The sequence below is a fragment of the Equus quagga genome, chromosome 11 (genome assembly GCF_021613505.1).
Source record: "Equus quagga isolate Etosha38 chromosome 11, UCLA_HA_Equagga_1.0, whole genome shotgun sequence".
NCBI lineage: Eukaryota > Metazoa > Chordata > Mammalia > Perissodactyla > Equidae > Equus > Equus quagga.
Genome location: NC_060277.1, coordinates 66,253,115 through 66,265,908, shown reverse-complemented (window position 1 = coordinate 66,265,908; position 12,794 = coordinate 66,253,115). Strand labels below are relative to the sequence as shown.

The 12,794-nt window shown below is 45.7% G+C and overlaps 1 protein-coding gene across 9 annotated transcripts in view; it reads left to right on the top strand.

Moving 5' to 3' along the window:
* DNAH2 (dynein axonemal heavy chain 2) overlaps positions 1 to 12,794 on the top strand; it is a 105,567-nt gene that overhangs the window by 18,740 nt on the left and 74,033 nt on the right. For 8 of the 9 annotated variants that reach the window (XR_006890857.1, XR_006890859.1, XR_006890858.1 and 5 more), the window contains exons 5-14: positions 407 to 635; positions 1,182 to 1,292; positions 1,463 to 1,701; positions 2,658 to 2,849; positions 3,528 to 3,685; positions 4,170 to 4,257; positions 4,603 to 4,808; positions 5,542 to 5,671; positions 5,943 to 6,125; positions 7,533 to 7,747. Coding sequence is in view for 6 of the 9 variants with exons in the window: in XM_046677816.1 (XP_046533772.1) it covers positions 407 to 635; positions 1,182 to 1,292; positions 1,463 to 1,701; positions 2,658 to 2,849; positions 3,528 to 3,685; positions 4,170 to 4,257; positions 4,603 to 4,808; positions 5,542 to 5,671; positions 5,943 to 6,125; positions 7,533 to 7,747 (1,751 nt within the window). In the remaining 3 variants the exon portion in view is untranslated. Of the gene's footprint in view, positions 1 to 406; positions 636 to 1,181; positions 1,293 to 1,462; positions 1,702 to 2,657; positions 2,850 to 3,527; positions 3,686 to 4,169; positions 4,258 to 4,602; positions 4,809 to 5,541; positions 5,672 to 5,942; positions 6,126 to 7,532; positions 7,748 to 12,794 lie in introns of those variants that run through there. The other variant, XM_046677817.1, reaches the window with a different exon arrangement.

The following is a 12,794-nucleotide window of genomic DNA, read 5'->3' as shown; positions in this document are numbered from 1 at the left end:
TTCCAGTTCTTCTCCTTTCTGCTTTTCCTATAGCTGAAAGTGCTCCATCTCTTCTTTCCTTTTCACCTCATCTATCTATCCATCTATCCAATATTTGTCGAGCATCTAATATGTCCCAGTCACTGTGCTAGGTTCTGGAGCCAAGTTGGACAAAATACACAGTCCCCACCCTCAAGCCGTGCTCTCTGCATTTCCTCTCCACGTCTCGTCTCTCGGTATGAACTCCATTATGTCCCTGAAAAGAACAGGAAGCACCTCGTGACACTTGTGTTTGGAGAAGGATCAGGCTATGCTGAGGGAATATGACAAAGAACTCAGCCAGGCTTTCATGATTGGAGCCTGAGATTCCTTTGGGTGTCATGACTGAGCACAGAGACTGAACTCTGATCTACTGTCTTTCATGCAGACCCAGAACCAGATTGTCTACTTCATTCGTCAAGCACCGGTTCCCATCATTCCAGAGAACTTTGAGGCAACTGTGCAGTTTGGGACAGTGCGGGGCTCCTACATCCCAGCCTTGCTTCGGCTGCTCAGTGGTGTCTTTGCCCCTCAGATCTTCACAAACACAACCTGGCCTGAGAGCATTCGAAACAATTTTACTTCTCACCTGCACAGGTTCTTGGCCTGCCTAACAGGTGAGCCAAAAGGCTTGAGTGCCTGGTTTCTTCCTAGTGCCCTATCCACAGCAGAGCCAGTGAGGCAGGTGGGAAATTCATCCTGAGCACCTACATTGCCCGGCACAGAGTAGGTACTCAGTTTGTGTTTGTTGAATGAGTGGAGCAGGGTACAGAATTTGCCTTCTAATCCAGATACGGTTTTCTGCTGTAGAACGATTGGTCAGACCTGCTCACACTTAGATTTGGAAATTTCCAAGACATGAGTTAAGGGGAAATGTAGGTGGTGGGGGGCAGTATGGGGAGTACAGAAGAGAGTATTGAGGGCATGGTACAAATCTGTGACCTTATTTTATGGCAATCTCTTATTATACCTCAATGAAGTTTCTCTCTGGCCTCCTGTCATTTTTCCTCTTGAAATCAAAAAAGTATGAGTTATAGTTTCTCCTGCCTGCTCTCCTGAAATGCACATGCTTCCTGGGGCCCAGATCATCAACTATGATTGGAACTAGGGTGGCATAAACCCATCCCCCTCTGTGAACTTCCATGGTCCTTTCCTTTCCTTAGATACTCGGTACAAGCTGGAGGGGCACACTGTTCTCTACATCCCCACGGAGGCCATGAACATGAAGCCTGAGGTGGTGGTTAAGGACAAAGAGCTGGTGCAGCGGCTAGAGAGTGAGTGGCTGGCATTGCCAGTATGTCAGGGATCCTATGGGGGAGAAAAGGGGACAGCCCAGATGCTGAGAAAGGAGTTGGGTTAGGGGGGCTGTGTAGGGAGCAGAGGGAAGGACACAATTGGGGCGCAGTGTAAAGAAGTGCAAAGGGCTTTGTATTCTCCCCTGCAGCCTCCATGATCCACTGGACGCGGCAGATAAAGGAGGTGCTTAGTGCCCAGGAGACTGTGGAGACAGGAGAAAATTTAGGTCCTTTGGAGGAGATTGAGGTCTGGCGCAATCGATGCATGGACCTGTCTGGTATCAGTAAACAGCTGGTGAAGCAGGGAGTGAAACACATTGAGTCCATCCTGCAACTTGCCAAGTCATCCTACTTGGCACCCTTTATGAAGCTGGCCCAGCAGATCCAGGTTTGTGAGTGGATCAAAGGATGGAGGCTTGGTAGAAAGTTGGACAGTGGTTGGGACAATATAGGGTGCTAAGAAGATGGACCCAATGTAATCATCATCAGCAAACCTAGATCCACCCAGTATTTGGACTCGTACTTGTGGGAAAGTATAAAAGTGGTAGAACACAGGGTTCCAAGGACCTTATGGTTTAGTTAGGGAGACGTGTAGTTAATCAACACATTTACAGTGAGTACCCTCGCTGAAGCCAGCCCCGCAATCCAGCTGAGAAAAGAAGACTTATGCTAAATAGGATTACTAGACAGCATGGGATCAAAGAGGAACCCATGTGGTTCAGCCAAGAAAGTGCAAGATAAACACTTAAAAAATACCGTTGATATTGTATAACAAGCTGATTATGTTAGCGTTGGGGATGCACAGAGGATCAGAGTGATCTGTAGAATACAGAGATGGAAGACTTGTCTTCCTAGGTGGAATTTTAAGTTAGGCATTAAGGGAATTGCGCCGCAGCTAGGTGGACAGGTCTGAAACTCTGCTTGAGAACAGGGCAGTCAAAGGGACTGGGTAAAAACTATGGGGATGAACGGGAGTGATGTCCAGTCAGCTGATCAACAGCTATTGAGTACCTACTTTGTGCAGAGTTCTGAGTTCAATCGGAGAAACTAGAGGGATCGATACAAAACCTGAGCTTGGAGAATGCCCAGTCTAGTTGGGGAGATAGGACTCACACATGAGCAAAGACTTTCATAGAAACTAGTAAATGAATAAAAGTAGATTATCTATAAACTCTGGTCCTGAGGGTTGCAGAGACTTGAAATGATTGGCACTGGGTAGGGTTAATTGGGAATGCTTCCCAGTAGAGGCAAGTCAGGATGGAGTTCAAGATGGATGGGAAGCGCTCACTTTGAACAAGTTCTTTCCAGTGGATAAGTCTACTCCTGGTTTCTCTTTACTGCCAGGATGGCTCTCGTCAAGCACAGTCAAACCTGACTTTTTTGTCAATCCTGAAAGAACCTTACCAGGAATTGGCTTACATGCGGCCTAAGGACATCTCTAGTAAGCTCCCTAAGCTGATCAGTCTCATCCGCATCATCTGGGTCAACTCTCCCCACTACAACACTCGGGAGAGACTTACCTCCCTCTTCCGAAAGGTGTGTGTCTGCAGAGGGTGGGACAGAGGGTTTTAAGAGGGTGGCCACGTTGATAGAGCTCAGATTTTCTGAAGAAGGTAGAATTCACTTAGCAGGTCTGTGGTGCAAAGGTAGTGAGGAGTGCCCTTCAGGTCAGACAGAGACTAAAGTCTTCTGCCGGCATTGTCAGCTTTAGTGATGCTCAGAGTTGGGGCCTGGGCTGGACATTTTGCTTCTAGATGGAAGTAGCCTAGGCAGGAAGAGGCGCTTTGAGAAGAGGAGTTGATGAGCATGGGGATGGAGGCAGGAAGGACAGACTCCCAGGCTGAGTTGCACAGGAGGGGAAGACCCTCTTTTTCTCATTTCAAAGATGGAAATTGCAGTAGGCTAGAGGTAAATTTAGGAAGGAACACCGGCTTTTGAGGAGCAGAACCTGGCACATTTCATCCAGGGTGACAGAGCCAAAGAGTGGGAGAAAGGGCGCTGAGCTGAGCGGAGGTGAAGAAAGTGCAGCTGCAGAGCTGGGCTGAGGCAGGTGGTGGAGGTGGAACCCAGTGGGGCAGTGGAGGACCCGAGTTGGGTACAGAAGTCAAATCCACAAGTAGGAGGCTGAGACCTGGGGCACGGTCAGGGTGATTCAGAGAAGGGGTTGAATGCAGCTATGGCTGGAAGTTGAGGCTGTTGGGACCCCTTCTGCAGATGAGCAATGAGATCATCCGCTTATGCTGCCACGCCATCTCCCTGGACCGCATCTTCGAGGGATACGTCATATCTAGCAAGGAGGACCTACAAGGCTGCATTTCCTGCTGTCATGCCTGGAAAGATCACTACCTACGGGCTGTGCAGATGCATACCCAGTAAGATGTGTCTCCCCTGACATCCTGTGTGTTCCCGCCTGTCATTCCGATAGGGGGTAGATTCTGACTCCTTTCACTTGCATTTTCTTTGAAGCCTATAGATTATATTTTTCTAGATCTTGGAGTTTCTACATGGGTCCCAGTTTTCTCTCTGGATACAGATATTCTGGCTCCTAGCCCTAGGTTCTCCTTATCCTAATAACCTCTTCTCTCTGATTCCAGGAATCCTTTCTGCTCTTTTTCTCCTTTCTTGGTCCTAACGTCTAAGATTCCATGACTTATAGACCTTCTCCTAGACGCTTTGTCTCCTCTGTGGTTCTCCTCACCTTGCATTTCTTCTTTTAAGGTTCAGGAAAACTGCTTCTTGAGGTCTCCTTTTCTAAGGCTCCCCCTGAACCCAAGACTCCTGGTTCTAGCTTTGCATCGGCAGATTGATCCCTGGTGTTCCCACTGTTTGAATTGGTCCATCTTTCTCCTAACACAGGTTCTCCAGTCGGGGCTGGGTCCTAGACCAGACCAGCATATTTGCTCAGGTTGATGCCTTTGTGCAACGCTGCAAGGACCTTATCGAGGTGGGAAGAATGTCAGGGAAGGAGAAGCAAAGCCAAGAGCAGACCCTCCAGAAGCCCCGCCCGCGAGCTGGGGGAGATGAGGCAGAGGCCAAGCATAGAGCTTACTGCTTTGGCTGCTCTTGTGTAACTGTGTGCCCTCCCACCACCCCGTTCTTTTACACTTTTACCTGTTATCACTGACTCAGTATCTCATATTTCATTCTGCAGCCAAAATTCATCCCAGTGGCCCCTTGCATTTGGTTGGTTCTCCCTAGTTTTTTTAGACATTTTAAGCTAAACCAGAGAGCTCAAGACTTACAAGCTCCTGAAAGGAGAGCAGGAATCCTCATGCTGACTTCTTTTTAGGTATGTGACTGTCAGTACCATTTTGCCCGCTGGGAAGATGGCAAGCAAGGTCCCCTTCCTTGCTTCTTTGGTGCCCAGGGGCCCCAGATAACACGGAACTTGCTGGAGATTGAGGATATCTTTCATAAAAATCTACATATGCTGCGAGCTGTTCGTGGGGGCATCCTGGATGTCAAGAACACCTCTTGGCATGAAGACTACAACAGGTGAGAATCACAGGCTGACTCCCAGGTAGAAGGGAGTCAGGGAAGGGATGTCAGGAGACAAGAATGGGAGGAGGGGCGAGAGTGTAGAGGGGAAGGTGGAGGTGACAGATCGGGGATGGGGAGAGCAGGAGGGAGTGCAAGGAAGGAGATGGTTGCTCAGGTTAAGGGTTCCAGAGTTAGCCTTTCAGGGCTTGAATTCCAGTTCTGCCACAAACTAGATGTGTGACTCTGGGCAAATTACCCTACCAGTTGGAGCCTCTGTTTCCTGTCTATAAAATAAGGTTAGCGATAGAACCTATCTCATTGCATAGGTTTTTTGTTGTTGTTTTTACAGATTGGCACCTGAGCTAACTGCTGCCAATGTTTTTTTTTCTTCTCCCCAAAGCCCCCCCAGTACATAGTTGTATGTTCTAGTTGTAAGTGCCTCTGGTTGTGGCATGTGGGACGCCACCTCAGCATGGCCTGACGAGTGATGCCATGTCCGCACCCGGGATCCGAACTGACTAAACCCCGGGCCGCTGAACCAGAGTGCGCGAACTAACCACTTGGCCATGGGGCCAGCCCCTCATTTCATAGTTTTGAACAATAAATGGATTGATGCATGTAAAGCATTTAGTCAGTGCCTGGCACATAGAGAGTCATCAGTACATAACATATAGGATTCTTAATCAGGGCGATGTGCTTGGGGCAGGTGAGGGCACCCAGCCTTCAACACGGCTCTCTAACTGTGCAGGTTCCGTGCTGGAATCAAGGACCTGGAGGTGATGACTCAGAACTTGATCACCTCTGCCTTCGAGTTAGTTCGAGATGTGGAGCATGGAGTGCTACTGCTGGACACCTTCCACAGGCTTGCAACCCGTGAGGTGCCACTGCCCTGCCTGCTTCCTTGACCCTGTTTCTCTTGCACTTTCCTTCAGTTCCTCCTGAAGTTCCAGACACCATCCTACCTCCATTCACGCTCTTTCCCATGTCCTAAATTGCCAGCGCCTCTTTTCTTCCCTCTGTTCCTCTAGTTTCCAGATCACTAAGGAGTGTGACTCTCGCAGCAGGGGTGTAGCTTTCCACTAGGATGAGTAACTGGAGGGAACCCACATCCTCAGGGCATGGTGTTGACTTCTTTTTCTTCTTCCTTAGGCTATCAAGCGAACGTATGACAAGAAGGCGGTGGATCTCTACATGCTGTTCAATAGCGAATTGGCCCTCGTGAACCGTGAACTGAGCAAGAAATTGCCATACCTGGAGCCCTACATGGCCCAGTATTCCGGACAAGCACACTGGGTGCGGATCCTGCGGCGTCGCATCGACAGGGTCATGAATGTAAGTGCCTGGCCTTTTCCGAAACTTGTTCTCAGTGACATGGTAGAGTTTTCAGGCTGTGCTACATGCAGGGAGGGCTAGGGGACCGGTCCAGAGAGTGTCCCTCGAGAGTTTTCACGACTGGAGCCCAAGTCCGAGTGGCAGATGCAGTTCAGTGAGGCAGGCCTTGGCTTTGGATTTGCAGCGATGGCAAGTGTGGTTGGTTGAACATGGGTCCTTTTAGGCGTTTCATATCAAGGTGGAGAGGAGGAATAGGGTCAGCATCTGGGAAGCTGGACCACCAGAAGAGTAATACAACCTCACAATCTTACAGGGCCTGGTCTTCCTGGAAGAACAGGCACAGAGAAACAGAAAAAAATTTTTTTTAAACTTTTTGGGTATATAGGTCTAAAGCTATTGAGATACCTGCTATCATCTAATTTGTCCTGGGAGGGAATAAGGCAGCCTGTAGACATTACTGAACCAGGTTCGTTTTGCCTGTCGCACAGAAAGCCAATCACCGAGGCGATGAGTTTGCAGCAGAGAAAGGGTTTTTCCACAAGGCAGCCAAGTGAGGCAATGGAAGAACGAGTCTCAAATCCACCTCCCCAAAAAGTGGGGACTAGGGGTATTTATGAGATAAAGGGGCAGGATGGTCTGAAGTGTGGAAACAGATGATTGGAGGTAAGAAGGGAGGTAATTGATGATCTGCGCAAGCGTAGTCAGGCTCATGGCTCTTCATAGGATGCGTGTTCACAAAATGTCCGCGTGATCATGACCTGAGGGTGGAGTTTTTGGCTCACTGACGCCGGGAGGTCACTTATCCGTCATCCACACAGACCCAGGTGATGAGTCCGTGGCCTTAGCCAGCCTGAATGGGACAAGGAGTTGACTCTCAGTTCCTGAAAAACTTAAGCACCTGTAACCTTGGTGACCCAGACGTCAAAGATCTTACTTACAGGGTGGGCTTTAGTGATGATTATCTAACTACTTTTGCAAACAGACAACTGAGTATAGTTAAAGCAAGTTGGCTTCCAGTTTCACAGACAACTGGAGGCCTCTTCAGCATCGGTGGGCTAAGGCTGAGGTGGGGAAAGGCTCGCACTCCTTTTCAACCTTGTGCTTCTTAAATCCTTTGCCTCCTGTAATTTACTTTCTTTTCCCAACTTTTTTCTTCAGCTGAATCTCTGTGCTTCTCTTTCTTTATTTTAACTCCCTTTCACCTTGTGCCTTGATCTCTTCCTCTCACCTTGCTTTTTGGTTCCATCTTCCTTCTAAGTAGTCAAAATCAATCTCCATAGCAAGCCTTAGACCTATTGTTGGTGTATATGTGTGTGTGTGTGTGTATGTGTGTGTGGTCTCAGAGAGGTGGTAACACGGAGGAATGTGGCCAGTAGGCTTCCCCTATCGGTTGTTCTTCCCCCTCAGTGTCTTTCTGGTGCTCATTTCCTGCCTCACATCGGGACTGGAGAGGAGAGTGTACATACCTATCAGCAGATGGTTCAGGCCATTGATGAACTAGTCCGAAAAACTTTCCAAGACTGGACATTGACGCTGGACAAAGACTGCATTCGGCGGCTGGATACACCATTGTTACGAATCAGCCAGGAGAAGGCGGGCATGCTGGATGTCAACTTTGACAAGTACAAGACCCAACTGATTCCTCCCTCTACTTGTCCTGTCTTTGGTGCCTTTCACTTCCCCAACTATCCCAAGAGTTTAACTTCCATCTCTCTGTTTCCCTCTCCATTCTTCTCTCTAACTCCATCTTATACTGTAATATGTTTACCATCACTTCTTAATTTTAATTTTACAGTTTATCTTCAAAAAATTGATTTAAGAAAGAAAAAACCCAGTAACCTACTAAACCAGTGATGTAGGTGTTCTGCCACTAGATGGCCACGATGGCTCAGCTAAATCATCCAAACCATGAGCCAGGGTGTGGGCTTTCCTGAGAACTGATGGGCTGTCAGATCATGCCCTCTCCTACAGCTTTATAATTATGGCATTTTCAGATTACAATTATTTAAAATGTAATTAATTCATTTATTAGGTATTTAAAAGTATATAGTGAGTGCATTCCATGTGCTAGGAACCAAGATGGCCACAGGGAATGTATACAGTGGCAAGTCCTTCCCCTCTCTTACTCTGAATGGACAAACTTCTACTCTTAGAGCTGTGCTTCCTTTTCATATAAGATGCAGAAGAGCAAATAAAGAAGGAGCTATGTAAGGCATCTGTCTACAGAGATTACAAACCTTCTGGGGATAGTTTTTTCCTGATTGGAAGGAAATAATTTTCTACTTGATTGGTTTTGGCTCCCTCTTGTCATCAGCTAGGCCCTATCATAAGAGTTGCTTCCCACGCTTCTAGGCTGTTGCTACTAGCATTGGCTTTAACTCGTAGAATTTCCTTATTTCTTCAGCAATTGTAGAAGGGGCTTTGCCAGAGAAGACAGAGTGTGGAGACAGAGCCTGGGGGACAGAAGAGGCTGAGGTGTCTGTCCAGGGCAGCTGCAGGCAGCCTAACCAGAAGGAGACGACACATCATGGTTGAGGAAAGAAGCCAAAGAACCAAGGTGGAGAAGCAGTGCTGAGAGGCAGGTTGGAGGGTGAGGCAAAGGCATTAGGGAGAAGGACAGAGATGTTTGAAGGCACATGGATCAGGAAGCCGTGGAGGAGCAGAGTGTCAAGACGAGGGTGAGAGGTTTAAGAGAAGTCTTTGACCAGTGAGGGCCGTCAGAGACTGGCTTTGATAGGGTTCATGGTTTTTTGAGGTATGGCCAAGCAGGATCATATAAAAATGGCCTCGTAAATTAAGAATAAGATCTTGAAGAGGCAGAAGACTAGGCCAGTGTTACCCTAGCTATGCCGTTTGGGAGCATATAACGGGGTTGGAGCTGCAGGACTCGCGCTTCCATCAAGCTGGGTATCCCGAAGGCACTATGCTTGGAGAGACATCCAGACACACTGGTAATAATATGAATATGAGCACACACAGTCCACCAATTGCCCTTTTCCTGTGAATTAAGGGATTGTATTCAAATAGAATTTTATTAAACACCAGTGATCGATATTTACATTTTAAGTATGAGAGAAAACAAAAGTTGAGAGAGAGGTAAAGTGATGCCATAGGTGAGCACTGCTTGCTGCCTGCTTCCTTCTAATCCTCAGGGTCAGCCAGCGAGAGGGAATAAAGCTTAAACTGCAATGCCACCCAGACCAGGGTTTGAACCCTGGAGTAGTTCTGTTTTGCCCTGTAACCTCAGGCTAGCCACTGAATTTCTCTGAGCCGGAGTGTCCTCATCTTAAAAAATCCTTTTTTGAGGTTGTCGTGAGGCGAAGTGACAGGTGTAAAAGTCCTCACAAACAACAAACAATCAATAGACATTATTTTCCTCTCAAAAAATTGCCTCACAGGGGCCAGCCCGGTGGCATAGTGGTTAAGTTCGCATGCTCTGCTTCAGCAGCCCAGGGTTTTGCTGGTTCGGATCCTGGCATGGACATGGCACCACTCATCAAACCATGCTGAGGTGGTGTCCCACATGCCACAACTAGAAGGACCCACAACTAAAGATATACAACTATGTACCAGGGGGCTTTGGGGAGAAAAAGGAAAAATAAAATCTTTAAAAAAAAAAAGAGGAAGAGTGGCAACAGATGGTAGCTCAGGGCCAGTCTTCTTCACCCCAAAAAAAAAAAGGGCTCCTCAAAATTGGTGAACATAGTATTTTCAAAATAGGTTTAATTTTTAAAACATTTTAACCTTTTAGAAGAGGTAATACGTGTACAGGTCATAAAATTCAAAAGTTACACCAGAGTAGAGAGTGAACAATCTTCTTCCACTGCTGTCCCCAGGTGACTTAGTTTCTCTCTGAAGAGTCAGAGTTACCAATTTCTTGTATAACAGTCCCGAGATAAGAGTGTATATCTACATAAGTATCCTTTTTTATATAAATAGTAGCGTACTATTTACAGTTATGTACATTGAAAGTGTTTTCAAAATGTTTTATTTAATTTTCCCGTTATAAATTTATTCATCATTTTAGAAAATTTACAAAATTCAGAAAAGTAGAAGGAAGAAAAAAATTCCCCCAAAGATAATCTTAATTATTTGGTATATATATATTTTTTCTTTTGAGGAAGATTAGCCCTGAGCTAACATCTGCTGCCAATCCTCCTCTTTTTGCTGAGGAAGACTGGCCCTGAGCCAATATCTGTGCCCATCTTCCTCTACTTTATATGTGGGATGCCTACCACAGCATGGCTTGCCAAGTGGCACCATGTCCACACCCGGGATCCAAACTGGCGAACCCCGGGCCGCTGAAAGGGAATATGCAAACTTAACTGCTGTGCCACCAGGCCGGCCCCTTGGTATATTTTTTAATCACTCTTTTTTCCCCTCCTATTTCATATGGTTGTTTTACTCTAATTTTTAAAATCTTTACTGAGTATTTTTAAATTACAAAAGTAGTGCATACTCACTGTAAAAAAAAATTTGACGTAGAAGTATATAAAGAAAAAAGTGAAAATTCAGCACATGGCCCCACTCCCAGAGGTAACCATGATTACCATGTAATAAAAAATATACACTGCACTCGTAAAACAAGATTACATCATAAACAGTATTTTTGCAACTTGCTTTTTTTAAGGTTAACAATACGTGTGGGAGGTTTTCCGTTCTGTATGTACAAAAGTGCATAATTATTTTTCATGACTAACAGCGTCCTGTATCTGGCTGTACTTGTTTGAATTTAATCACTGGGCCCACTGTGGATGGACTTACAAGTTGTTGTACAGTTTCCATAAGGTTTCTGAGTATTCTGTCCTGGAGGGTTTCAGCTGGGCTTCCTACACCTTGTTCCCTTCCCTCCACAGCAGGTGTTTGCCTGATGTTGGAGCCTAGTGTCTGTCTCGTTAGGGTAAACTCAGGAGACAACTTTTCCGTCTGCTGTGCTCATCTCCTGTCAAGGGACATGTTAGATATTTATCTAAAATACCGTTTGCATAATCTTTATAGTAGAGTTTCACAAGGCAATGATGGGCCAAATATTTATGGCCCAGGTTTAGCTGAAACCCAAACAATGGCTAGACACTTCTTCCAGAGAGAAGAGGTGTTCCTGTCCTTTGGCAGTTGTTTTCTAGAAAGATCTGTCATAAATTGCTTTACATTTTTGTGGTTTTAAGATAAAACTGCCTCAATCCAGTAAATACTGTATGGGGAAAACCCGTGATCACGGGGAAGGGTTGTGAAAAGCCTGGGCTCATCATACCAGTAAAGAAATCCAAGATAGTTTCAGCTTTTCCAAGGCATGTTAACACCCCAAGCAGGTGCAGATAGCTTGATCACGGTTCCTTTTCTGTGCTCAAGGTCTAGATAAGATCCTGAAACAAGCAGGCTTTTCAAATGTCCTGCTTGTCCTCAGAAGTACCTGACTCTCCCTTAGTTCTGGGAGCCTTCCAATCTCTAACAGCACCTATCTTATCTCACAAGGGGTTTTGTTATCCCACCTTATATTCCAAATATTTGAACTGTGAAGTCCAAATTGGCTTTTACCATGTTTTATGGCCAGACCAACCTTACAGATTGCACTTAACACAAACGTATTCCAGATGTCGTCTACACCCTGGCTGAAAAGAGTTGTGTTATCACCATGTATGTAGCCGATGCCTCTGTGGAGTGGCATTTCCCTAGAGCAGGATAGGGGCACTGATGTCTGTTGGTTCTTTGTGTCTAGGTCTTCCTCTCCCCGCCTTTTTTCCCCAATCATAGAGCGCCTTCTCCATCGGGCCAGTTCAGTCAGGGCTGTCGGCTCTAAACTAAGCCAGCTCTACTTTCCTATCTCTACTGCCTGACCATCTGTTTGAGTGTAAATTATAAAATATTTTACTAAAATAGTTCCCTAGACTGAGATTTTTAGAAATTATATTCGTCAATAAAGTAAAATTTGCGTTCCAGAAATTTATTGACAAACTTCTGGCAAAGACAACATCACTGTGAAAAAAGTTCCTCATAGAGTTTTCAGCTCAGCATCAGGAAGATATTATCCAAATTCATCCTGTTAACTCCCAAGTTATAATTTGATTATTTGCCTTAAAGTTATTTTGAGGATCTTGTCAAGATGAGAAAGTGAAGAAACATTTTGGCGCAGTGTTGGATAGCATACGTGAGCAAGTGGACTTGCCATGATGTTTAGGGAGACAAATTCAAAGCCTCCAGTTTGAAGAACGTGCGAGAATATGTTTATGCTACTAGAAATGTTCCCATAGATATTCACACCCCTCCGTCTTCCAAGTATAGCTATAACACAGTTTTTGGTTAAATCAATATTCAGTGTTTATCTTAATATGACTTTGTTAGTTTTGTTTACTACTGAGCCAAGTAATTTTCTGTTGCTATAGTTCTTTCCTTGCTTGTATGACATTTTGCTATTTTGGAACTAATAATTACCTCACTATTTTAGTTGGCACACTGTTCACTATCATTAATTCTTCCAGACCAATCAATAAAACCCTTTTGAATAACATTTTTCCTCACTACCTGATATGTCAGGTTGCTATCAGTTTCATGTTTTTCTTAGAGTTATCCCTCCCGAAACTCCCTGTCCTCCTGCTTCAGTCCAACTGGTTGATTTTGAGGCCGGCTACACAAGTGTCACCCTAGGACTTCCCTGAGCCTCTTTTCTTGTTT